We start from the raw sequence: 26,337 nt of genomic DNA, 5'->3' as shown, positions 1-26,337 counted from the left end.
AATATATATTAAAAAATTAAACAAATTGTAAATTAATAACTCTATAAACTATCAAAATATCATAATCCAGGCATTATTAATTTATAACAAAATTATTGTAGCACAATTTGTTTGCCATCCCTACTCTTTTTTTTTCTGAAACACAACGCCGTCCCTACTCTGAACACACCGTTTAGTTGAATATTATTTTTTCCGTTTCTGCTATATATTTAAGAATCCTTCGTACATATTTTTCGTGTGAATTGATAAGAGTAAATAATTATTAATTTTTTTTGCTAAAACTAGTAAATAATTATTGATAAAACTATAGATATAAATCTGTAAATGAGGAATGAAATTGGAAGTTGGAACCCTTCTTACACATTTGCTGTGATGTTTTGTCCATACCTTCTTGCTTTTCGAATATATATCTCCCATCTTTCATTCTACGGCATTGCCTTTTCCTTCTTCTCTTCAGATCAATTTCATCAATTGTGAACTTATGATCAGCGATTACTAATAAACAATCGTTTTACTTAAAACTTTATATATAACAAACTATCTAAAACCCTAACCTAGAGGCTAGAGTATCTCTAATTTTCTATCAAACCCTTAGAACAATTGAAGTGAATATTATATAGTATTACTACTAGTCATGTGAAATCATATCTTGTTAACATGTGATGTGACACACAGCACAAATGTCTATAGACACATGCATATAATATAAAGAACTTAAAAATATAATATATATACATATATATATATATATTTATGTTAAACAAATTTTTTCTGATCAACAATAGATAAACAAATAGTTTGGAAGATTGCTAAAAGCAAATTCTGGAGAAAGGAAGGGTACAATGGCAGAGAAAATAGGGTGCAGGAGAATCTAAGTCCCAAACTTAGCAATGCTTAGGTACCTTTCTTAATTACTTCTCTCTTTCTACACTCTTTCTCTTTCTTTTCCTCTATTATTTTACTATCCTATTATATTAATGGTCTTTTCCCAATTCATTTGCACATTTTGCAGTAAACCCCTCCTTGTTCGGTCATAATCGACTCATTTTGTTCTTTCTCCTTCTCAACCACTCCCACTACTCCCTCTCGTTTTTGAGAAAACCCAAATCATAAGAAACTAAAATACATGAATAGATCTTTTTGTATAATTTCTTTATTGATTTCCTTTTTATAAACCCCACCAAGTTTTACATGATGAAACTATCCTGGAGGAGTCATAAGTAACATCTGCTTCTTCTTAGGTGGGTTTCTCATATATTTTCGTAATCATGGGATTAGAGAGACCGTCATCATTACCATCGTCAGAAAAATCGAGAGCCAAGTTCATTGTCTTTTATATATTTCTCTGCGTTGTTCTCTGTGCGTTTACTACATTCATTACTCCCTCGTCCCTTTCTTCTCCATGTAAGAGCCCTCTTCCTTTTCTCTTAACACTAATTACTCTTTATTTCTACAAAATCTTTAGTTATTATCTTTCTCAAACATAAATATCTTTCAATATTTGGTTCGTACGTCACAATTAATCATTACCGTACCATTTATATAAGTTAAATTGTTGTAAAAATGCAGATATTAGGAACTCAAAATCTGGAAAACTAGAGCAATTCTATGCACAGGTTCGTATTCCTTTTATCTTCTTCTTCTTTCCTAGCGTGGTCCATAAAATAAGCATAACTAAAACTATCCTTTTTTTTTGAGCAACAACTACCCTATTTTCTTTTGTTAGTAAAAAACTATAACTTTTATTGTTTGAGTCAATACTTAACTAGGATTAGGCTCGGCTACCAGTGTTTTATATACCTAATAAGCTTAACCACACAAAGCCCAAAAAAAGCTTAGTAGTGCCCATCTATTCTCCTGATTCAAGTGACTTTGGAGGACAAGATTGATGTTGATTCATCATCAAAACATTTTAAATAAGCTTATATTGTGGGGGTCTCTAAAAGGACTATACAAACAAAAGGTGATGTGGCTAAAATACGCATGAACAGTCCGCGACTGTGACGGCATGTCGAGACTGACTGGGCCGTCCGATTCGCTTCAGCACACGAAGACAAGGACAGTACTCCACTTTGGTCCGTTCACCACTTGTGGGGTCCATGCCTTTGCTTTTTCTGTGTTTTGATCTCAATCGAGTGGTAAACTGGTAATATTATTAGTTCACTCGCCCCACGGCGCACGTTAACGTATGACAAGCCTCTTGGAACTTCTCAGTCTCTCTGACCTTTTTTTGGTAATGTGCGTAGCGCATTCTGCGGAGCGGTATTCCCGGTTCTTGTCTCACACCACCTAGCCCTGTCTTAAAAACTTTCTTATTTAAAGGGCGCGTTTTAGCACAATTATTCATATCTTTGCTAAAATGCGTACTTGACTAACACAGTTCACTAGCGTCTTTTTGTTGTTGCTAAAGTTTCACAATGCAATTAAAGAAACAGTTCACTCGCAGTCTTATAATGATTGCAGCATGATGAATATTTTTAAAGATACATTTCAACTTAAAAGTTTGGTTGACAGAAGAAAAAAGAGTATATAATTTATCATTGATTTAATCAACCGCATCTTTCAGGAGGACAAGAGTACACTGTTGATGATAAAGAAGATTCGTGACCGGAGCAACGCAGCGGGGGAACGAAGGAATTTGAGGGGGCTAGGGTCATCTCCGCCACGGTGCTCGTCCAAGTGTGGAAGATGCACGCCGTGCACGCCTGTGCACGTCCCAGTGCCTCCGGGCACGCCTGTCACCGCCGAATACTACCCTGAAGCTTGGAGGTGCAAGTGCGGCAACAAATTGTACATGCCATGATATTTTATATATAATATGTATACTCACATATGAAGGTCCATGGTCTGCCTTATGTCTGTGCTCAAAAATTTATTATATATTAAACATGCTTCTAGGACAATTCCTGCGTAAAATCTTTGATGACTGATTGATGATGATGGAGCTCGTATATACTATATTTTGTTAGCATATGTACATTAGTACATGCATGTATGATATAAGTATAACTTATATGGTAAGAAGTTCATGAGTATGGCTAGCTATGAATTATTGTCTTCATCAGATGACCAACAATATATATATATATATATATATATATATATATATATATATATATATATATATATATATATTGCTTTCTTCAATGTACGGCTTTCCTGATGGCATATAGGTTTAGGCAAGCAAAAAATACGGCTTTCCTGATGGCATATATAGGTTTAGGCTAATGATAAATTGTCTAATAGGCAAGCAAAAAGCCCAATAACATAAATAGCCTTTGGCACACATGACCGATAGCATGCATCGAAGTGTGTACAACATGACCAAGCAAGAGGCCATGTATTCGTCAGTAAAGAAAGGATGCTACCTTGACATAACTTGTATCCAAGATATGCATTGTATAAAGCTCATAGAAGTTTCAAAAAATACTTCGAACTTGATATGTGAATTGGTTTTTGGAGTTAGAAGCTCATAGAAGTTTCATGGTGAGATGTACCCCTGATTCAATAAAAGTATATGCTAAGGTTCTGTGATCATTTTAACATGTCGTGGAAGAAGATAGGCCCTTTTACATTGTCCGGAGATTGAATCCTGCATCACCTCTCAATCCAAGGTGTGATGATTTTGTCCTTAAGGTGTGATGGGAATAAATGCTCTGCTTTTCATGCGTGTGTTGCAGATGAGTCAGTGGTGTGATACCCCTTCGCCTTATAAGGGTTACCGGTAAAAAATATATATAGGCACTTAACGCTACACACTATACACTTATCATTGACAACGTTTTGTTCATGTTGCTAATTCTGATGATGCATCTGGTTCTGTTCCTATGTATGTTGTGTTTATCAGGACCATTCGAATTATGAGCATTTTCATTCAGTTTAGCTCTAGCCGTAACAAAGATTTATTTAATAAAAGTCATACCTCGCAAGCCAAGGAGATGGACAAATATATAAAAAATAAACACCAATAGTAAATGAAAACAAAAGGAAGAAAGTAAATGAAAGACAACAAAACTAAGCTTTGCTAACCGAGACGAATCATCACCTCTTGCATTCCTTGCTGCGCTTTTCAAGTGTCAAGCTGTTTTGATCACATTCTTGAGTTTCTAAGTCACATTTTTGTTTCCTTTTGCATCCTGCAGCAGGTTGCTTGATTTGAGCTAAGCTTGGAACATAAGAGCAAGTACGTGAGCTACAACTTTTGTCTTCAGTAAAATCCAGTATGAGACTGTCATCTTCAAAACCTGTGGTGACTCCCTTCTCCTCGTCGTCAATGAGAAAAAGCGGAGGGTTAGGTTGCGTATCCACGGACAGCTTCTCGCTCCACGACACCTTTTCAGCCTCAATCTTAGCCGTAACCCATGTGCCAAAATCAAGGATGTGCCACGTAAGTAAAACCCCAAGCTTCTCTTCTTCTTCTTCTCTAACACACAATAAAGTCACGTCTCCAGGAATACGGTCATCAAACGGAAGAGGAAGAAGCGGCCCAAACGTCTCACTTGTAAAATCAAAAACAGATTATGTGATCGTCACTAAGCCCGTCTACTGAGTTCCTACGTGAAGCAGGCCAGTAAGTGTTTCCCTTGAGAGACAAGGCAACCTGACCAAACAATATACGCCAGTATGGAGTAACATCAAGGGTCCTCCATAAACCAGAGTCTAAATCGTAGATTTCATACAATACAAACTGTTCTTCATCTATAAACCTCAAGATTTTGTAGCTACGACAAGACTTCTTGTCCTCGTATCCGAGAGCGTAGCTGAACCTGTCACATCCGTATGGATGGTCATAGTATCTTGTTTCTATCGACCTTGTTTGACCCCAATACGGATTCCAAACAATAACCTTGGTATCGTCTTCTTCCAAGTCGTATAACAATAAACCGTCGCAGTGGAAAACTTGAGATATCTTAATTTGTTTGTTTAGGCAAACAAATTTACCATTATATTGATCTTCACTAAGATATAGATTGTTATCCTTAATTGTGATCACCATACACTCACCTTCCCTTACTGCACTTAATCTATCAATATGCATCTTTGCAAAGCTTCGACTTTTGGACAACGTGTCCCACTCTTTGCAAGTTAATCGCACTGCTCTCATAGACTTCAATGGAAGTCTCGTCAGAATCTGCTCTACCAGACTATTTGGAAGATCGGAGATCAACGTCATTGTTTCAATCTGTAACTAGGTTTTTTTCTTGTTTTTCTCTCTGATCCCTTGCGCCTCAGAAACCCTACGTAACGCTTCGAGAGGCTACACATATGTAATATTTAAAGACTGAGAATTTAAACCAAGCTGGACCAACCATGGGCTTTGATATTTATTTTTATACCAGGTGATTTTCACGTTCCAGATAAATATTTACAAAATATACAATTTATAATAAATAATTAAAAATTATTAGTTAAAAATATTTATTTTATCAAAATTGAAATAGTTTTCTAATTTATATGTGTGAAAAGAAATATGTTTGTTCGGCATAATAATATTGATAATCACCAAACTTAGCAACATTTTTACATCATCGTTGAAAGTGTTAGAAAATTTTAAAGATAAAGTGTGAAGCTGAATGATATGTTTTCCTCATATTGATGAGATGCAACTTGCCAACTTCCTTAGTCTTTTGGGGTACAAAGCATTCTCTATTTATACTAGAGTAACAGTGTATCCTTGATGAAACCCTAATGCCCACAGGCCACATATTTGACATCAGACTGATAGGAGCGTTTCAGAACTATTTTGAAGCGCAACGCAGATTGCTGTTCTGCTTTTGCTCTGTTTCTCGTTTGAAATCATTCAAGGAAACGACAACGTTTTTGCAGATGCTGCTTCTGATGCTCATTCTAGTTATTAAGGACAACGTTTTGCTGATGCTGTTGCTGCTTATGATGCTGCATCTGGTTTTGTTTCTGCTTCTGATGCTCCTGGTTATGCAGCCGTTTCTGGTTGATAACGGGTGTGATAGTAACGGCCATAGGTAGCCCAGTGCTGGTGGACAACGTCTACAACCGTCACCAGTTTAGTCAATATTTTCCTTGTTCTTGAGAGCAAGTAGGACATCCACGCAAGAACTGCCCATATCCCATCTTTCTTTCTTTCAGAACCGTACAGATGGTTTTTAAGTTATTAACAGATGTGTGAATGTGGAAATAGAAACTAACCAGTTCCAAAAACTTTCTTCCCCACAGACAGAACACATCCCAGAAGCCATCAAATTACCAAAAAACTTCCAACGTGTTGGAACAAAGAAGCTTATAGAATTTTCATGGTGACATGCACGATGCACCTCAAACAATTTCAAGTTCAAGCTTTTGGTCAACTAGTGATAAAATTCAACAAAACTAGTATATGCTAAGGTATCCAAATGTCAATACAACATGCTTTACACGGATCCAGTTACAAAGCCATAAAATGTTAACGATTTCGAAGTCGTGGTTACAACTTGACTTATTCTTTTTTTTCCTATTGAAATAAGAGTCAAGTAAAACTTTAAGCAGAATATGAACATACTACGGCACACGTTATAACTTACATTTCATACTATTTAATAATCAGGTTACCGAAGAGGACCAACAATACCTTTTGTTCGTCCGTCGAAAGAAGTACTACTACATACTTAGAGACCAAGATAAACAGAGAGCTGATTAGTCTCTAATCAGATTAAATAATAGGTAAATAATTAGTCTCTAGTAAATAATAGATAAAGTATGTCTGTAGTCAGATTTAAATAATAGAAGCGTGTCTCATCGTTGACAAAAAAAAAAAGAAGCGTATCTCATCAAACACTTTTCAAAATCAACGAGATAGGTGGAACCAGCCGACCCACATCCTGAACCGTCTAGTAGGAAGCCGGCGTCGACTTGCTCCACCGTTGGGATATTGCCACGTGCTATCATGCCCTAACCTAACAGACATCTGACACCATTCCATGGGACATGCTAATGTGTAAAAGATTTCACGGATAGAATTTTTTAAAATTCAAATGAATCAAAAGCAATATCTCATATCTATGGAGTCAGCGGGTTTAAATCAGGGTTCGTCTTATTGAATTTATTTCCTTTAAATGCCACTAGACTACCATTACTGATTAAAGTGATATGAAAATTTTCTTGGCAATCAGATCATCTTAGCCTGGTATGGCACTATTTAGCATGTCACACTTCCCACAGATTTCATGTTTTCGAATAGTTTTGATTCATTTGGTCTATCAAATTGTGAAATATCATGTAGAACGAGAAAAAATCGTGGAAGACGGACAGTCAGCATGCAACCGTAATCATCCTCCCATGGGTAAATCGTGGAACCACAATCATAATCATCCTCCCATGAGTAAATATCGTAACACAGACAGTCAGCATACAACCGTACCTTTGCTTATTGAATGAATATTTAACATGAGATTTCGTTGTCATACAATTTTATTATATGAGAAATCAATTGACTTTTTTGTTAATTGGATTATTTTATTTTCTCATATTAGACTTATTCATACAATCTACTTATTTAAATTGATTTTTTTAAGAGCTTGATATATACACATTTCAGATGAATTTTCAAAAACTATTTATCAATAAGAATGAGATTTCAAGTTTCCTTCCCTGTATTTGTCACCCAAAAATTCATGAATGACGTTTGCGTCCGGTAGAAAGTTGGTGACATAGACTGTTTTTTTTGATGAAATATCAAATTTGTTGATCAAAACTAAAGAGTTGAATTTACATTATGATAGAATGCTAATCTAAAGTATAAAAAAAATAAAAGAATGAGTTTTCCTAGTTGGAATAGACAGCAAATCATCGTTGAAGTAAAACATGCAGCTTGTGATTACCCATGTATTTGAGAGAAGAAATTCGATTTGTGACAAGCTCTCCTATGATTTTCGTAGTTTTCTCTACTGGTGCACATGCATTTCCATGCCTTCGAGAGTTCCTCTCTTTCCATATCACATAAATAGAGGTCTGAAACACCAGCATGTTTCTACTTGCACATAAAAGAGAGGTGACAGTATTTGCCCAGTCCGGAGTTATTACTGTACCGAAGAGTCTTTTCTACAACATTCATCCAGACAGTAAAAGTATAGAGATATGTAAAAAATAGGTGATCTCTCCTTTCATCTTTTTCTCCGCAGTAAATAATTGTTTTATTACATTTTAGTTTTGTCATTTTATGTTTTATAAAAGTATTAGTTACAATGTAATGATATTACTAACTGAAAAAATTAAATAACAATTAAATTGTTAGTTTGTGAAAATAAAATGCTAATGGAGAAAACAATGTGATATGTTTATGTAAATTATAATTTAAATCAACTATTAAAACTAATTAAATATACTAATTTAAATATTATTATTAAATAAAATATAATAAATATATTTAAAATATTTGGTGTGGTGTATATTACTATATAAAATTTGGTGAAATTGTATTATTTTCAATTTTTCATTAGAGTTGAAATTGTATCAAATCTAGTGTTTTGGTGTCTTCTTGAAAATGACCTTAAAATCCATAACATCATTTTGTGTGAAATCTATACCATTTTAATGTAGTTTTAATACTACTTTTCTTTCATTTTCAACCACAATACCGGATTTCATACCAATATTGTATTTTCTATGTTATATTATTAAGTTGCAAATTTATTATTATTTAATACTGTATGTACAATAACTTATTTTAATATATTATATAAAATAAATCCCACTAAAATATTTGTTTCAATATATATATTTACTATTTTAACGTATTATAATATTAAAATAATAAATAAAATATTTTGTCTTAATATACATATATTACAATGTGTTTTCCTGCACCATGTGCAGTAAAACAATTTTAAAATAATTTTTAACAGATAAATATAAATTATATTTAATAATTTATTAAATTATAATTTTTTATCAATATTTTAATATAAATTTGATTTAACTGAACATTAAAATTAAAATAAAAATATTTTTTCTTATTTTGAATTATATTTAAAAATGTGCATGTATATATATAAAATTATAATCTTAGGTAGATTTTTCTATCTATTTATTTTAATTAAATATATTAAATTAATATGTAAAATTGCATAACTGTCAAAAAATTAAAATTAAACAATATTTATAAAATCTATAGATATATATAAGAAACTAATGAATTTACGATTTAATTTGATTTTATGATTTAATTTTTATAATTTTCTTAAAATATGTATATATTTTTGAAATATTTTTAATTTAAATGATATTTCAAAATTTGAAATACCATAATTGAATATATTTATTTTAATGATGATTTATGAGTTATTATCATATTTTAAAAAGTCCAAAAATATAAATCGACAATAAATGTAATATATGAGTTATTACCATATTTTAAAAAGTTTACCAAAAATATAAATTAACATTAAATATAATTGTCTATGTCATATTAATCTGTAAGATATGTTATCAATTTTAGTAGCTATGTCATATTATTTTTGTGAAAATAATTGTAGAGAAGACATGTGGCAAAATCACTTCTCAAATATAGTCTAGGAAATTTTTACTTTTTAGAAATTATCACTAGTTTTTTTCATCTAACACTACAATTATAATTTAAAATTAATTAATTTAATTATTAATAAAATAATCAAATACACATTTCTGAAAAAACTAAAATTGTTATTTTATTTTTCCAATACAAAATTAAAATTATTTAGATACGCAAAAACATTTTATATTTTTGAATTACAAAAAAATCTCATAAACATCTCATATATTGAAATGGAGAAATTAATATTTGGTAATGTACTTATGCTTTGATAATTAGATTTATAATTTGTCTAAAATTCAAGTTAGCATTTCTGCACGCTAAAATCCCCCAATTTTGTGTGTTGTAGGATTAAAAACACATATAATGAATATAGCTTAATCTCTAAACTCATGTTTAAGACATCTATCATCTAGAATTCTAGATCACTTTTCCCCGAGAACATGATTCTCGGTGGTGAAAAAAGGTTCTTATGCGTGGATTCCATCACTTTTTTGTAAAACAGTGTCAAAATATCGCTAAATAAAAAATGTTTTCCATAGGTTTTTTATATTGTTTGTGGACCTTATTGACACGTGGCGATCCATGATTGATTCATTTTAAAAAAAAAATCAGGAAAAAAATTTAAGAACCTCAAAAAGATAATTATGCTCTTATTCTATAGAACTAATCTCTTTTAAAAATACTTAAAAACCAATAACAAAAAGTCATCGCATAAACCTCCTCCCCTTAAATACGTAACCACTCCCTTTTAAAATACTTATTCCCAAATTCCATAAAAAGTAAACAACAACAAAGAAACGTCCCTAACAAAAAAAAAACTACGAATTAGCATACGTGTTCATACGATTGTCCCCATTTGAAAAATTACGCGAAAGTTCCCAAATCCACCGACGAAAACTCGTCTTCCTCTCCTTTATATACATATAAGTCATTTCTCAACCACCCTCTGGCTTCTAAAACCATGTCCGAGATCGAGGTCGTCGCCGACAACGGCGGCGGCAACAACAGCAACGCCTTGTTCGGAAAATACGAGCTTGGTAAGCTCCTCGGATGCGGCGCATTCGCCAAAGTCTACCACGCGCGAGACCGCCGCACGGGGCAGAGCGTCGCCGTTAAAATCCTCAACAAGAAGAAACTCCTCGCGAACCCGACCCTCGTCAACAACGTCAAGCGCGAGATCTCGATCATGAGGCGTCTCTCTCACCCTTACATCGTCAGGCTCCACGAGGTGATGGCGACCAAGGGCAAAATCTTCTTCACGATGGAGTTCGTCAAAGGAGGAGAGCTCTTCAACAAAATATCAAAACACGGTCGTTTAAGCGAGGATCTCGCCCGCCGTTATTTCCAGCAATTAATCTCGGCCGTCGGTTACTGCCACGCGCACGGGGTGTACCATCGCGATCTCAAACCGGAGAATCTATTGATCGACGAGAACGGGAATTTAAAGGTAACCGACTTCGGTTTAAGCGCGTTGACGGATCAGATCAGACCGGACGGTTTGTTGCATACCTTGTGCGGCACGCCTGCTTACGTGGCGCCCGAGATTCTCTCGAAGAAGGGATACGAAGGCGCGAAGGTGGACGTGTGGTCATGTGGCATCATCTTATTCGTCCTCGCGGCAGGTTTTTTACCGTTTAACGATCCGAATGTGATGAACATGTACCGGAAGATTTACAGAGGAGAGTATCGTTGCCCTAGGTGGATGTCTCCGGATCTGAAACGGCTCGTTTCTCGTCTTCTTGATATCAATCCGGAGACGAGGATCACCGTCGATGAGATTCTTAAGGATCCTTGGTTCGTTAAAGGAGGTGTTAAGCCGATTAAGTTTCACGATCATGATTCCGGTTTGGTGAAGGAGAAAGGTGAAGGTGTGAAGAGCCTAAACGCGTTTGATTTGATTTCGTTCTCCTCGGGGTTGGATCTCTCCGGTTTGTTCGCCGGCGGGAGCGGTTCGATCGGTGAGACGGAGAGGTTTGTTTCGGAGAAGTCGCCGGAGAAATTGGCGGAGGAGGTGGAGGCTTTCGCGGAGGAGGAGAAGCTGAGGGTGAAGAAGATTGAGGAGTGTGGGTTTGAGATGGAGGGGTATAATGGGAAATTCGTAATTGGAGTGTATATTTCGCGGCTGAATGATTTGCTCGTGGTGGTGGAGGCGAGGAGGAGAGGTGGGGACGCGGATTGTTACAAGGAGATATGGAGTAACAAACTCAGGGCTCAGCTTGAACGCGTTTGCGATCAAACGCCAGTCGCAACTGTGGATTTTTCTTGATGTGCTTTCGAATCAAACGCTGATCGCTGCGGTTGGATGGATGAGCTGGATTGATTTGTGTTCTTAAATTTATTACCCAAAAATGAAAAAAAAATTAACAATATATAATTATATAATTATAATACTATACTAAATTGTAGGTATCTATTTTGCTTCTTGGTAAAATCAAACTCACTATGTACAACAACAAGTCTAAATTGCACTTGTAGATACTTTACTCTTTTGAATAATATATAAAAGTTGTTCTAATTATTGATTGGTTTCATTCCAATTTTACTCAGATACTTAACCATAATTGGTTTATTCAACAAGTCAATATTGAATTTATAGATACTTTACTATTTTGTGAATATAGAAGATGTTGTTGTTTCGTTGACAAAAAAAAAAAGAAGATGTTGTTCTAATTATAGTTTGGATGAATTCCAATTCTACTCAGATACTTAACCATAATTGGTTTATTCAACTTTTTCACTTGTTGATTTTTGGATTTCAGCTTTTCTGATTTAGTTTCTGTAGTTTAGTAGTATTATATTTTTTTTTCTATTAATGAGCATAAGAAATGATTGAATGGGAGTTCCACATCCAGTGATGCAAAAGGATAAAAAGGTTTAAAAGAAATAAAACAATGCAGCTTATTGTTGAGAAAAAAGCTATTAGTGTCCATTTGATACACTGTTTACAACTCAAAAGGAGTGGATGCTAAGGAAAGGAACCAATCTTATTATTAAAGCATCATCATTAGCACCAGTCTTATCTCATCGTTGTTTCGGATTGTCTTAGAATACAACCGTATCTACTTATTTAAATTCATAAAATCATGTTCCAATCTTAAAGTACAGTTCCTGCCCACCTTTTGGTTTTAAGACGCAAAGGGAGAAAATGTATGAAATTAGGAAGTGGATGAATGTGGTAATGTGGTTGATGAAGTTGTCTTATTTTATCAAACAATTAGATCAATCATTTATTAAAATAAAATAAAAGTTAGACAGATAAAAAAATCCGTACTGGTTCTCAGAATTTATAAAGCTTGTGAAGTCGGGAGTGGCACAAACATATAAAATACAGAACAAACCAAGTCAGATGTAGCCGTAGTGAAGACGTCACATTTTGTAATACGTCAGATTTTACACTTTCGAGACAAGGCCAATGGGCCTTAGTTAAAGTGGCCTACTAATTGGCCCATTATCGTGCTTACGGAAACGAATTTTACTCTCTATCGTCTCCTCCAACGGTCGAATCGACGCTGAGAGAGAGAGAGAGAGAGAGAGAGATGAGAGAGAAAAGGGGAAGAAGGGAAAATCCAAAAACCCTAGATCCAATCGGCGAGGATGGTCTCGTCGCCGGAAAAGAAGGAAAAGGGTTCTACGCGTGCTACATCTTGACCTCCCTTAGCCCTCGCCACAAGGGTCACACCTATATCGGGTACTCCTCCCCACTTTCTCTTCCCCGATCTGACTTCCTTTTTCTCTCGTATCCAATTCGAATTTTCTGATTATCATAAACTGATTGTGAAATTCGATTCATTTCTCTTCTTTGTAGATAAAAATGTGTTCTTGTTTGATTTGAATGGACGTTTTATTATTAGCTTCAAAATCACTGCTTTTTTTATAAACGGGTTACATATAATCTGGTGTGGCAGGTTCACGGTGAACCCAAAGCGGAGGATAAGGCAGCACAACGGAGAGATCACAAGTGGTGCATATAGAACCAAGAAGAAACGTCCTTGGGAAATGGTCCTCTGTATCTATGGTTTCCCCACTAATGTCTCTGCCCTTCAGGTCCCCTCCAAACCCAAACATCCTTGCTTTTCACTCCCATCATCTTGTTGTTGTCACTTACTAATGTTGTTTTTTGAAACCTCGTTGCAGTTTGAATGGGCGTGGCAGCATCCGAGAGAATCACTTGCTGTGAGAGAAGCCGCCGCTGCTTTCAAATCCTTCTCTGGACTTGCTACCAATATCAAGCTTGCTTACACTATGCTCTCTCTTCCTGCTTGGAATAGGTAATGAACAAAAAAAAGCTTCATTGCTCTTTTTTTTTTATGTAACTTGACGTTCTTCTTACCGACCATAACTTGTATATCTTTCTTCTGTGTCTTGGTGTGACCAGTTTGAACCTGACAGTCAACTATTTCTCGTCAAAGTATGCGCACCTTGGCGGTCTTTCTCCAAGCTTGCCTCCTCATATGGAAGTCCATGTTTGTCCTATGGATGATCTTCCTTGTTTCGCAAAAGAAGACGACAATTCTCAAGAAGAAGAAGATGAAGAGAGTCTTGATAGTAACGAAGAAGAGGATGATGGTATGAGCAACCAAAGCCAGCCTGGGAATCCAACTTCAACCTACTTGCTTGATGACCCACATGTTGAGAAAGCGAAAGGACCTGAAACTGTACTTGATGACAGATTAGCAAACTTCACTGGTTTTGGGTTATTATTAGATGAGAGTGATGACGATGAAGTGCCTTATAGCACTGTAGGAGGATCCTTCGAAGCTATGGAGAAAGAAACTGAGACTGTATTTAATGACAGGTCACCAAACTTCGCTGGTTTTGGTGTAGAAAAGATTGTTGAAGACAAAGCATCATATAGCAGCACTGTGGAGAAAGATTGTTGGAGAAGAGGCAACTTTGTTACTACATCGACCACTGAAGTTGAAGTGATTGATCTGATGACTCCATCACCGAGCTGCAGAGTTGGATCGTCTATGAAGAAGAGGCCAAGAGTTTCTGAGTTTATCGATTTGACACGGTCTCCTAATTTCATAGAGTTGTAAAGTACTGTAATAATATTACAAGAATTTTGTGCAAATTGAAATAATTTCCAAGAGTGTGATTTGATCTAGTGTGTGTGCGTGCCCACATGTTCTCGATCTTGATTGACTTAGATTTGTGTGCAGTCGTGCATGTTAGGACGTGGTGAGACTAGAAAAATGAAACGCACGAGCAATAGCTGTGTAATTAATTACGGTCAATGATTTAAACTGTGAACTTGTTAAAGCATTTGGTTTGGGTTCTAAATGAGACAGAAACATCATTCACGTGCAGCCACATGTTCACTATGTACATTCAGCAATTCTTTCTTCTTCTTTTTTTCTTTAGAAGAAAAGCAATTTTTTCTTCTTTTTTAATTTTCTTTTTACAGTTTGACATTTTGGACATAAAGTAGCAAATAACACGCGAAGAAGTTTGACTAAAGAAAAAAAAAAGAGCAATGAAAAGGTTCGGTTTCTCCTATTGTAAGTTGTAACATACAAAATGGGTTTAATCAATGCACTAGCCAGGGGTTCTAGCCAATGAAGAAGTCCAAATGATTACTGTATTTGCCGCATCTAGCTTTGTGTGCAAGTGTAACCCACGCTCCAAATGAGCACACGTGGAAGCTCTCTGACTTAAAAACGTTTAGGAGTTGCTTTTGTTCGGTTCGTTTGAGTTTGATCGAATCCGGTTCATCCGGATTGTATAAACCTAGTGACATGCTCAATATTGAGTTGAACCCCAAGTACAAGGATCGATACAAAACCTACTTCTTGAATATCTTTTTGGGTGTAAAACTTTCTTTAAGCTATTATACTAAACAAACCACAAACTCTAATGTTTATGAATTGCATTGATCGGTGGGTCGATCTTATTGGAATTTGAAATGTATTTAATGTCTTATGGTTAGATTTGAAAAAAAAAAACTTACAGAACATTTTTAGTAAATTTTAAATCCAAAAATCAATTTACTGTAATGATTTATGGTCTTGGGCGGTATGTGTTCACTGTTCACACATATGTTAGGTAAATAATAATCTCTTGCAAATCTCGAGCATAATTTGATAATCAATATCTTATCGTACAAGAGTAAGACACAGAGTTTTTTAATCACCGAGATGATATAAGTCTATAATTCTATAGTGGTTTTTTGTTTTGTTTTAACTTTGCATTAGTTAGTTAAAAAATGACCATTTAATTCGCAATGACTTCTTTTGTTAACAAGGTCTATTTCCTCCATTTCTCCGACTCCTCTTTTTCTTCGTTTCTTCTCCTCCTCTCGTCCATTGACGCTCTCAAGAACACACTTATAATTAGCATGCTTGAATGTCCAGAGACAGGTAAATTTAATCACCATGTATCATATACGGTTTTTATATATCTACTGATGATGTTGAACTGATTGGAAACAGCAGGGAAGGATTTGGCGATTACTACAAGCTCGTGAAGAAGGTAAAGAAAGATCCTATCTTCGAAAAGACGATGGATCATGCCGTGATGGGAATAAGGAAACACGTTGCGGTGCCTCCGGGGTCGACGTTGAACACTGTGACTCCATGCGCCGCTTGTAAGCTACTCCGCCGTCGTTGCGCGGAGGAGTGCCCTTTCTCGCCTTACTTCTCGCCTCATGAACCCCATAAGTTCGCCGCCGTTCATAAAGTCTTCGGTGCCAGTAACGTCTCCAAGATGCTTCTGGTACTTACATACTGTATATTCTTACACTAATGATTTAATATCTCCTTAATATTTTCTTATTACAATCACTCTTTGGATTCATATAATTTTATATTTTAAACGTATGGTAGATGATTATTGGGGATATAGTAGAACAGATCTACCATTTGTTTGACTATGCAAATCTATCGCATCAAAAATATTTTTTTCAATTCAGATAATTTTATTAACCCCCAGGTGGTTTTATCTAATTAACGGAAGTAGAAACTCTTTATCATGATATGAACATATTTAGATAAAATGGGAATTAGATTTTTGTTAGTATCTCTTTTTACTACAACTCATGCATGCATATCACTACATTTAAAATACTGGATTATGGTATATATAGCCACAGCATTACTATAAAGTATAAACCAGTATGTGTTTAAAAAAAAAGTATAAATTACATTTTTTTTCCTTGAATATTATCGCAATTTCACTAACAAACTCTATTTTCCTAATCAAATTACTTCCCATTTTGCATAGTTACGTGAAATTTATTATTAGCCAAGTTCCTCTCTACAGAATCTAGTGAGCAATTGGTTTTCTAATATCAGTAGGTGGTTGCAATTTATAAATACAGCAAATCAAACATTTGTACGTAGTATAGGAAGTTAACTTTTTTTTTTGAAACACACATTGTTTGCCCTTTTGCGTAGATATAAAATTTACTGCTTATATTGTGGAAGGTGGGTATGAATTATTGACTAAATGTTGTAGGAAGTGGGTGAAAGTCAGAGAGGAGACGCAGCGAACAGTTTAGTCTACGAAGCAAACTTAAGACTGAGAGATCCAATTTACGGCTGCATGGGCGCAATATCCGCTCTTCAACACCACATACAATCTCTCCAATCTGAACTCACCGCTGTCCGTACAGACATCCTTCGTCACAAATACCGAGAGGCCGCCACAATCACTTCCCTTCAAAACAACAGCTTCACTAGTACAACAACAACATCAGTGTCCGATCATGCTGCTCTAGCTGCGGCCATTCTCTCCCCACCACCACTACCACCGCCTAATCCACCACGACCACCAAGGTTGTTGTCGTCTCAGCCGGCTCCACCGGTTTCTTTGTCCTCTCCGTCGATGGTGGTATCGTCTTCTTCGTCTTCTAATTCATCTGCTACCAATTCTATGTATAATCTTCCTCCGTCTTCGGCGGCTGGATGCAGTAATTCTATGTCCAGTAAGAACAATGTTCATTACTTCGATTAATCAGAGTTATGTTCTTACTTCTGTTTGTTTTTAATGCAACTGTTATACCCCCCTTATAAGGTTCACGAGTGTTTTGTTTTGTTTTACTTTATTTTATTTCATGTAGATTAATAATTACATTACTCTTACATTAATAATTGTTTTTTGGTGTAAATGTTAAGATAGTTTATCAACTTATCAGGTGGTTAAATAATATTTCACTTATTTCGTTTTGCTTCTATCAGTATTTCCGTGTTTTCTTCTCTACAAATTATTAGTCAGTTAATAACTGACTCATAACTCGATTTGAAAAATTCGGTGAGTACCATAACTGAGTGTGATGCAAGACACGTGAAAGATTGTATCGTATCCTCCAAGTTCATCTGGAAAAACTTACAATGGAACATATATGCATTTTGATGTATAACTTCTCATTTCTTACTGTTAGGCTGTATGTAATCCAAGGGTGGCGGCATACGGAGCTCAATTATTGATATCATAATAGTATTTCATAGACAATATTCATCCATGAGAAAAATTCAACCCTCATGCACACGGTACGTTATGTATGATCAATTTATTAAATTTTAAACATATCTTATACATGAGACAAAAAATTCAATAGTTTTAATAGTTATTTATTAAACCTTGGTCAATTGGTTAAATTATATGTTCATTAATGTATCGTATCTTTGGTTTCTTATCGACACTATATATCTCAACTTTCTTCGAGTTAAAAAAAAAACCAAACGTTTAGGTTTTAAAACACAATTGAATCGATTTGTCAACAAGTACGCAAATTAGTTGATATGAAATTTATACAAGATTTTACTTTCCATTTATGACTGCATTATTTTGAACCGTTTTACGAAAATCCAAGTATAAGCTTATTATACGGTTATACATCTTTGGCAGGAAGATTTTCCATAAATGGAAAGTAAAACTATTAGTTTACATCTTTGGCAGGAGGTTTGCTCGGTGGATTCCTTTTTCCTTTCTTTTTTACCATGCTCGACTAGCTTCAAAACATAGATCTAGAACAGAACAAATAATAAATCTACGTCCTTAAAAATAATATAAATCCACATCAAATCAGGACAAAATTTCCAGGGAAAAGATAACCAGAGATAAAAGTCTTGGTAAATTGAAGTATATGAGCTTATTAAATATTACTATTTCCTTTTTATTTTACTCATAGTTGTTATTTTATGTTTATGTATACATATTAAAAATTTATTTAATTTTGTATATCTAAAACATTATTACCTATACATCTAACTATATTTCAACGAATAAAAAAAGAAATTAAAAATATTGTTAGTAAATTTATATTGAAATTCTGAAACAATATTTATTTTTAAATGATTTTTTTTAATTTTCAACAATAATTAAATTGAAACTGATGAAATATGTAATATTAACAATAAATGAAAAGCGTTGACTAACATATAAATTTGGCAACGAGCATTCCCAGGTATTAATTTTAAATTAATTTACTAATTTTTAATGTGGTTTAGTCTTTTAGTTAAGGGAATTAATTGATCAATTAAATTAATGACAACCGTAGGAGAATCTATTTATATCTGTAAGAGAGTTCCAGAGTCATCACATGAAGCAGTTACATAAACTAGTACACTACTATTTGATGTATCACACAGACCCCCACAAGCTATTACTAATAGTTACATTAATGTTTTCTTAATTCCGGGCATTACCTAAAGGCTTACAGCTCATGGTTTTGCCTAGTAACACACACAATAGCTTTGAACAATTCTCTCCCCGTTTCAAAATTTTAAAAAGTTATCCTAGAGTATAGATATATCAACAGTAATATCGAATACTGTTCCATTTTTTGACAGATGACAGTGAGGGTAGATTAGTAAAGATGTTTATCATAGATGTAATATAGATTATTAGAGCTGATGAAGCTCGAGCTCGAGCTCAGTAACGATGGTGAAGAGGAAAGACGAGAGAGGCAAAGTTTGTTTCAAACTGTAAAAAATGTATTATCTCTGTTAAAATGTAACTGAATACATGAGTCTGTATTTATATACAAGTAGACCGGTTTAATCATATTTACATAACCCGGTTTAACCAAACTATATAACTCTAATACCCCCCCCCTCAAGATGGAATGAACAACCTGTGAATACCCATCTTGGACATCAAAGTCTTGAAAATATTCGGCTGAACAGCTTTGGTAAACAGATCAGCCAGTTGATGCTCCGACTTGACGTGCATTGTCTTCAAGAATCCACTCTGTAAACGCTCCCGAACCACATGACAGTCGTTCTCGATGTGCTTCGTGCGTTCGTGGAACACAGGGTTGGAGGCTATGTGCAACGCCGACTGATTGTCACAGAACAGAGTTGCAGGGCCCGAAGGGGAGTTATGAAGAGAACGAAGCAGAGATGTTAGCCAGATGAGTTCACATGTCGCATCCGCCATGGCTCTATATTCCGCTTCAGAGCTACTCCGAGACACCGTCGGTTGCTTCTTCGAACGCCAAGAAATCAGAGAGTCACCAAGAAACATACAGTAGCCGGTGACGGATCGACGAGAGTCCGGGCAGGTAGCCCAGTCTGCATCACTGAAAGCAGTCAAGTGAATAGCAGAAGTAGAAGAATAAAATAATCCTTGAGCAGGATCATTCTTCAAGTAACGGAGAACACGATATGCAGCATTGAGATGATCAGTCCTCGGCGCAGCCATAAACTGACTCAACTTGTGAACCGCATACGTGATGTCTGGCCTAGTGTGGGTCAGATACAGAAGACGTCCAACAATCTTCCTATAAACGGATGGTTCAGGCAGGAGAGTACCAGTAGACTCAGAAAGTTTCGAGTTAGGTTCCATTGGAACCGTTACCGGTTTACACCCAAGATAGCCAGCATCCTGTAGAAGCTCCAGTGTGTATTTCCTCTGATTGATGGAGATGCCTGTATCATTACGTGCAATTTCGAAGCCGAGGAAATACTTTGCAGGACCAAGAACGCGAAGTTTGAAAGCTGCTTCAAGTACATCTTTGAAGTGTGACAGAGCAGCTTCATCAGTACCCACTAGTAAGATGTCATCAACATAGATCAATGCAGCAATGAAGAGTGTTGATGTGTATTTCACAAAAAGAGAATGATCCGCAGGAGCTTGTATAAAACCTTCTCGCAAAAAGACATCAGAGAGCTTGTGGTTCCATTGACGAGAGGCTTGCTTGAGTCCATAAAGGGACTTATGTAATCGACAAACAGAGCCCGGAGGAACTGTCTTGCCTGTCAACTCTTCATAGCCTTGTGGGATCGTCATGTAGATCTCCTCGTCTAAATCTCCATTAAGAAACGCATTACTGATATCAAGCTGCAAGGTGAACCAGTTCTTTGCAGCAGTCAAGCCAAGAAGAAGTCGAAAGGTGCCAAGTTTGGCAACAGGAGAGAATGTATCCAGATAGTCTAAGCCTTCCAGCTGCGTGTAACCTTTTGCAACTAAGCGTGATTTCGGACGTTCCACCGTGCCATCAGGGTTATACTTGTACGTATTTACCCACTTACAACCAACAGGGTGTTTTCCCTTAGGCAACTGGCAAATGGACCAAGTACCAGTGCTCTCTAGAGAGTTCATTTCAGTCTTCATAGAACCCTTAAACTCTTCAGAACGGATGGCCTCATGAAAAGTTTTAGGAGCAAACGTGGTAGTGAGATTAAGAAGAAAGTGCTTATGTTCAGAAGACACGTTATCATAGGAGAGAAAAGCTGAAATGGGATAGGAAGTTGTGTGAGAAGAGTGAGCAGGAAATGGTGTTCGATCTAGAAGATAACAGTGATATTGATCGAGATAAGCAGGAGTTTTAGTTTGACGACGAGCACGAGAAGAAACATTGTTATCAGAATGTGATAAAGAAGTGGAAGGTGGAGCAGTCTCAGATGAAGGAGGAGGAAATGTGTTAGAATCATCAGAATGAAATATAGAAGAATCAGATGGTGTAGATGAACCAAGATCAAAGAAAGCTGGAAAAGGAGAGTCAGGAACAGGAAGAGGCAACACATGTTGACCAAAGATATCTGACTCTAAAGAAGCTGGAATATGCTCAGAATATGGAAAAGTGGTCTCGTGAAAGATCACATTGCGAGAAATAGAAATGGTATTTGTGTGCAAATCAAGTACTTTATATCCTTTGTAGCCTTCAGGATAGCCTAGAAAGACACAAGGAGAAGCACGAGGAGAAAATTTGTTTCGGTCTTTGAGTAAGGTTGAAGTAAAACAAAGGCAGCCGAAAACTCTGAGATGATCATAACGAGGAACGTGAGAAGTGAGAAGCTCATAAGGAGTTTTGTGTTTAAGAAGAGGAGAGGGAGTTCTATTGATGAGGTAAACCGCCGTCTGAACACAATCACCCCAATGGATAATGGGAACATTAGATTGAAACATGAGTGATCGTGCAACGTTCAAAATGTGTTGGTGTTTTCTCTCTACCACCGAGTTTTGTTGAGGGGTGTAAGGACACGAGAAGTAGTGAATGATTCCATGAGTCTTGAGTAAAGAAGTGAATGATAGTTCAGGAGCATTGTCTGACCGAATGGATTTGACTTTCGCATTGTACTGAGTGTCAATGTATTTAAGAAAATCAGGAAAAACAGTTTGAACAGAGCCTTTGGTTTTCAAAAGATAGATCCAGGTGACACGAGTGCAATCGTCGACAATGGTGAAAAAGTATCTATATTCATCTATGGTAGGAACTTGGAATGGACCCCATACATCAAGATGCAGTAAATCGAAAGGAGAAGAAGACAGATTGTTTTCAGATTGAAAAGACAAACGTTTTTGTTTAGCTAAGGGACAAACTTTACAAATGTGATCATGTGGAAGTTTGAAAGATGAAGAAATGTCTAAGGTTTTAGCTAGTTGTTGAATCTTGTTGTATGAGGGATGTCCTAATCTTTGATGCCAGATATCAGTTGAAACATGAGACGTGACATGAGTTTGAGCAATGGTGTTGCGAGCAGGAACAGAGGACTCCAAGATATAAAGGTTTTGGTGAAGATCACCCTTCCCAATCATGGAGCCCTGAGTATGCTCCTGCAAAAGAGGAAGAGGATTGAAAGGAAAGATATAGCAAGAGTCAGAAGAAAATAATACCGAGATATAGGTATTAGCAGTCAAAGCACTAATGCTTAAAAGATTGAACTTGAAGTTTGGAACGAAAAGCACAGAGTGAAGAACTAACTGATCAGAGATAGCAATGGTTCCAGAGATTGTGACAGCTATTTTAGTACCATCAGGTAAAATGACAGAGGTATGAGAGATTAAACGTGTGTTACTAAACCTAGTTAAGTCAGAACAAACGTGGCAGCTAGCTCCAGTATCAATAACCCAAGACGTTAAAGTAAGGCTGTTTTCAATTCCCGCAGAAGAAATAAAATGAGAAGAAGTGGTACCTTGTTCAAAATGGTTAGAGGACGTGTGTGGTGTGATGTGTGGTTGCGGTTTGATTACAGAGACCGATCCGTCTGAGAGAGTAAGAGTGCTACCTGAGACTTGAGAAATGTTGTCTGCTACTGGTTTAGTGTTGAGAACACTGAGAAGCCGCTGAACTTGATCCGTTGAAAGCGACCCAAGATGAACACCATGTTGATCATGCATAGAGATACGACCAGTTTCCTGAGTCACGATGTTGGCCACGTTTTCACCCTTAGATGCATAAGGCTGCACAGCTTTGGACTGAGACATCATCTGTTGCGACGGATGACTTGACTGAGACTGTTGATTCTTATTGTTGGAACTAGGAATCTTGTAACCAGGGGGATAGCCGTGCAACTTGTAACACCTATTAACAGTATGTCCAAGGAGTCCACAATGAGAACATATGGGACGAGACTTCGGCTTGTTGTACCCTCCAGAGTAAGCTGCTACAAGAGAGTCATTCGCAGAAGAGTCCTGAGATGTTTGAAAGACAACGTTGCTTGTAGATTTCATCGAACGTTGACGCTCCTCCTGAGAACAGAGGTTAAAAACCTTAGAGATAGTCGGTTTAGGTTCCATCATCAGGATCTGTCCACGAGTAGCAGTGAAGGAATCGTTGAGGCCCATAAGAAACTTCAGAACACGATCTTGTTCTTCGCGTTGAGCAATATGTTTGCTACTAGCACACTCCGGATTACCACAGCAACAAACATAAGGACTTTCATGAGTCTTCAACTCCTCCCATAGTTGCTTCAGACGCGTATAGTAATCACTGATACTCTGTGTTCCTTGCACCTCAGCATATATCTGCTGCTTGATATCAGCAGTACGAGGACCGTCACTCTGCTTGAATTGGTCATGAATGTCGAGCCACATCTGACGCGCTGTATCAAGATACATAATGCTTTTCGCAATAGGCTTATCAACAGCATTCACCAACCAAGTACACAAGATATTGTTGCAGCGAGACCAAGATCCAAAATCAGGATGATTCCTATCAATCTCAGGATACGTTCCATCAACAAATACAGCCTTATTTCTAGCACCTAAGGCCATTAACATCGAGCGACGCCAGCTATTGAAATTACCAAGACCACTAAGTTTCTCAGATACGAGAGAGATACCAGCATGATCCGCGTGATGAACGTACAACGGATTCGCATGAGGATCTGAGAGAGATGGCGTAGTAGATGGAGGCGGCGTCGGTAAAGATGACGAAGAGTGAATCGGAGCAGAGACGTTAGGCTCCATGATTCAATCGAGCAAGAAAAGCGATTCGCGGCAAAGAGAACACGAATCGAAGGTCAATGAAGGTGAAAGAACAAAGAAAGAAAGATGATGCGAGCAGCAATCCGAAGGAAGACGATGATTTGAGAACAAAGATGATCGATAAGAACGAAGATTCTCGGATCGTACGCAAGACTCATCACCAAATCGAGCTGAGGAACGAGTAAGGTCGCAGCGGAAGAGATCAGAGAGGCTCTGATACCATATTAGAGCTGATGAAGCTCGAGCTCGAGCTCAGTAACGATGGTGAAGAGGAAAGACGAGAGAGGCAAAGTTTGTTTCAAACTGTAAAAAATGTATTATCTCTGTTAAAATGTAACTGAATACATGAGTCTGTATTTATATACAAGTAGACCGGTTTAATCATATTTACATAACCCGGTTTAACCAAACTATATAACTCTAATATAGATTAAGTGACCGCTGAGACGAAACTAATATTATGTTCTGTGATTTCGAATATGTGGGAGTTAGTGTTTCGAACCTCCTGGTAATTCCAAAAACAAAAAAAAAAATTAGTAGTGGGTTAATATGTTCTGAGATGAATTATTCATAGATCCTTTACAAAACTGTTCAATCATAATTAAGTGAGAACTCTTCAATTTATTTTCTATTTGGTAACATATCTATACTGGGGAGGTTGGGCTTGGATAGCATGTTGAGTGTCATGAATTTTTAGCTTAATTCAATTGGCAATAAGTGATTTGTTGATATTCCATATAAAATCTCATACTATTATTTGATAAAAATATGATATGACCACGTTGGCGAGCCAATATACGATCCAAGTAATCCGGTGATTTAGAAAGTCAACCTATTTCACTTCATGATTACGTACTAAAATCTTTGTAACCTATGCAAAAAGAAACATGAGATTTTGTACTGTATTACTCATCAATTTTTTTTTTTGTAATGTACGTGTATGGTATTTATTTATGATGAGAGTATCAATTATATATAAGAAAATCCAATCATATTAGTTCGAAATACAACACCCATTGGATATATGTATCTCCATAGGGGCATATATGTGTGCCTTGGTCATATCCAAGACAAATACATTTTTAAAATTGTAGTGACTTAAGCCTTAAGCCACCCTCGAATCTGAGCATCAACAAAGTTTCCAAGGTATTTGTACGCAGCTTCCGAGGGATGAATTGAGTCCCAAAACAAGTGATCCGAATGGTTCGGACATGTCTTTGAAATGACATTACACATGAAGCCCGTTTCTAAGTACCCTGTCCCACAGCATCCTTTTTTCGTCTCTTTGAACCCTGTTTACATTTTTACAAACATGAAATGAACTGCATATAACTTAATAAGAGAAGATTTTGATGACTTGCGAGACAAGGAATAAATGATCCATACCATATTTGCTAGGAATTTGGATCATATCCATCACAGGGTCATACACGTTGGCGTAAAGGAACTTGCTTCCTGGTAGAGACGCTTCAATTTCAAGAAGTTTCTTCACAAGTTTTTGATTGTACAAGACTGAGTCCTTGTTCTCTTGTTCCACACAAAATCTCATAACATTTCTCATTTTAGTGGTCATTTGGATCGGTAAACATCCCATTGGCGGCAACCCTCCGACCACAATATTCCGGCAACCTAAACTATGAAGTTCCTGCACAAATAAGAGGAGTTATTTTGAGAAAATTAACGTGATAAATTAAAAAACAATAGCTCGAATAAATATTAAAGACTCGTACCCTTACGAAACCCTCAAGCCTCTTGAGCAAAAACTCTTGGTAACCATAGATATTAGGATACTCAAGACGCCTTGTGGGAATATCGTAAAAGTTCCAGATGAAATCGTTAGGTCCTGCGCTTATGACCACTAAAGCATGATTAATTATCTCCATCGCTTTCTTGTCTCCTACGACACCTTTGAGACGAGCAATGTAATCCTTGAACATGCTTGGTTGTTTTGAGACTGAAATCGCCTTGCTCGAGAGTGAGGTACGATCATCGTAACCCGCACCAGCAGATGCAAAACAGACTCCAGTAACAATGTCTTGGTCGGAGATGTTGGGTTGTAGAAACGGGGGAACAAACTCTTTGATGTTAAGTTTGGAGGCGATGACATCAGAGATTAGCTTTCCGTTAGAGAACCTTCCGTTAGCTTCATGACCAGGAAGATC

At 36.5% G+C, this 26,337-nt stretch overlaps 5 protein-coding genes and 1 pseudogene across 8 annotated transcripts in view; 4 read left to right on the top strand and 2 right to left on the bottom strand.

Moving 5' to 3' along the window:
- Positions 1 to 746: 746 nt before the first annotated feature.
- On the top strand, positions 747 to 2,966 carry LOC108852252 (EPIDERMAL PATTERNING FACTOR-like protein 6). 2 transcript variants are annotated; one of them, XM_018625756.2, is made up of 4 exons: positions 747 to 898; positions 1,242 to 1,404; positions 1,570 to 1,616; positions 2,567 to 2,966. In XM_018625756.2, exons 2-4 carry the CDS (start codon positions 1,269 to 1,271, stop codon positions 2,801 to 2,803), a joined length of 420 nt encoding a protein of 139 aa, XP_018481258.1. In that variant the 5' UTR covers positions 747 to 898; positions 1,242 to 1,268; the 3' UTR covers positions 2,804 to 2,966. The 2 variants fall into 2 exon arrangements, with proteins under 2 accessions (XP_018481258.1, XP_018481257.1); XM_018625755.2 differs by having other exon boundaries at positions 767 to 898; positions 1,013 to 1,404.
- Positions 2,967 to 3,892: 926 nt separating this feature from the next.
- Positions 3,893 to 5,270, bottom strand: LOC108853136 (F-box/kelch-repeat protein At4g33290-like; annotated as a pseudogene).
- A 5,067-nt stretch (positions 5,271 to 10,337) lies between these two features.
- On the top strand, positions 10,338 to 12,041 carry LOC108855764 (CBL-interacting serine/threonine-protein kinase 11). Its single transcript, XM_018629655.2, has one exon. It carries the CDS (start codon positions 10,485 to 10,487, stop codon positions 11,787 to 11,789), a length of 1,305 nt encoding a protein of 434 aa, XP_018485157.1. The 5' UTR covers positions 10,338 to 10,484; the 3' UTR covers positions 11,790 to 12,041.
- Positions 12,042 to 13,012: 971 nt separating this feature from the next.
- LOC108855765 (structure-specific endonuclease subunit SLX1-like) lies at positions 13,013 to 14,630 on the top strand. Its single transcript, XM_018629656.2, has 4 exons — positions 13,013 to 13,211; positions 13,429 to 13,567; positions 13,658 to 13,791; positions 13,899 to 14,630. Exons 1-4 carry the CDS (start codon positions 13,060 to 13,062, stop codon positions 14,560 to 14,562), a joined length of 1,089 nt encoding a protein of 362 aa, XP_018485158.2. The 5' UTR covers positions 13,013 to 13,059; the 3' UTR covers positions 14,563 to 14,630.
- A 1,119-nt stretch (positions 14,631 to 15,749) lies between these two features.
- On the top strand, positions 15,750 to 17,653 carry LOC108852723 (LOB domain-containing protein 13-like). Of its 2 annotated transcripts, none has more exons than XM_018626218.2 (3): positions 15,750 to 15,882; positions 15,958 to 16,237; positions 16,979 to 17,653. In XM_018626218.2, exons 1-3 carry the CDS (start codon positions 15,869 to 15,871, stop codon positions 17,474 to 17,476), a joined length of 792 nt encoding a protein of 263 aa, XP_018481720.1. In that variant the 5' UTR covers positions 15,750 to 15,868; the 3' UTR covers positions 17,477 to 17,653. The 2 variants fall into 2 exon arrangements, with proteins under 2 accessions (XP_018481720.1, XP_018481719.1); XM_018626217.2 differs by having other exon boundaries at positions 15,763 to 15,882; positions 15,955 to 16,237.
- Positions 17,654 to 25,273: 7,620 nt separating this feature from the next.
- The window catches only part of LOC130511025 (GDSL esterase/lipase At2g30310), a 1,459-nt gene continuing 395 nt past the window's right edge, over positions 25,274 to 26,337 (bottom strand). For both annotated transcript variants that reach the window (XM_057007804.1, XM_057007803.1), the window contains exons 3-5: positions 25,906 to 26,337; positions 25,562 to 25,820; positions 25,274 to 25,467 (exon numbers count right to left, since the gene is read on the bottom strand). The exon at positions 25,906 to 26,337 is cut by the window's right edge and continues 1 nt beyond it. In XM_057007804.1, the coding sequence (XP_056863784.1) occupies positions 25,274 to 25,467; positions 25,562 to 25,820; positions 25,906 to 26,337 (885 nt within the window). The remainder of the gene's footprint in view (positions 25,468 to 25,561; positions 25,821 to 25,905) is intronic.

This window comes from Raphanus sativus, chromosome 4 (genome assembly GCF_000801105.2).
Source record: "Raphanus sativus cultivar WK10039 chromosome 4, ASM80110v3, whole genome shotgun sequence".
In the NCBI taxonomy this organism is placed as follows: domain Eukaryota; kingdom Viridiplantae; phylum Streptophyta; class Magnoliopsida; order Brassicales; family Brassicaceae; genus Raphanus; species Raphanus sativus.
The sequence above is the reverse complement of the archived record's forward strand: the minus strand, read 5'-3'. Positions and strand labels throughout refer to the sequence as shown.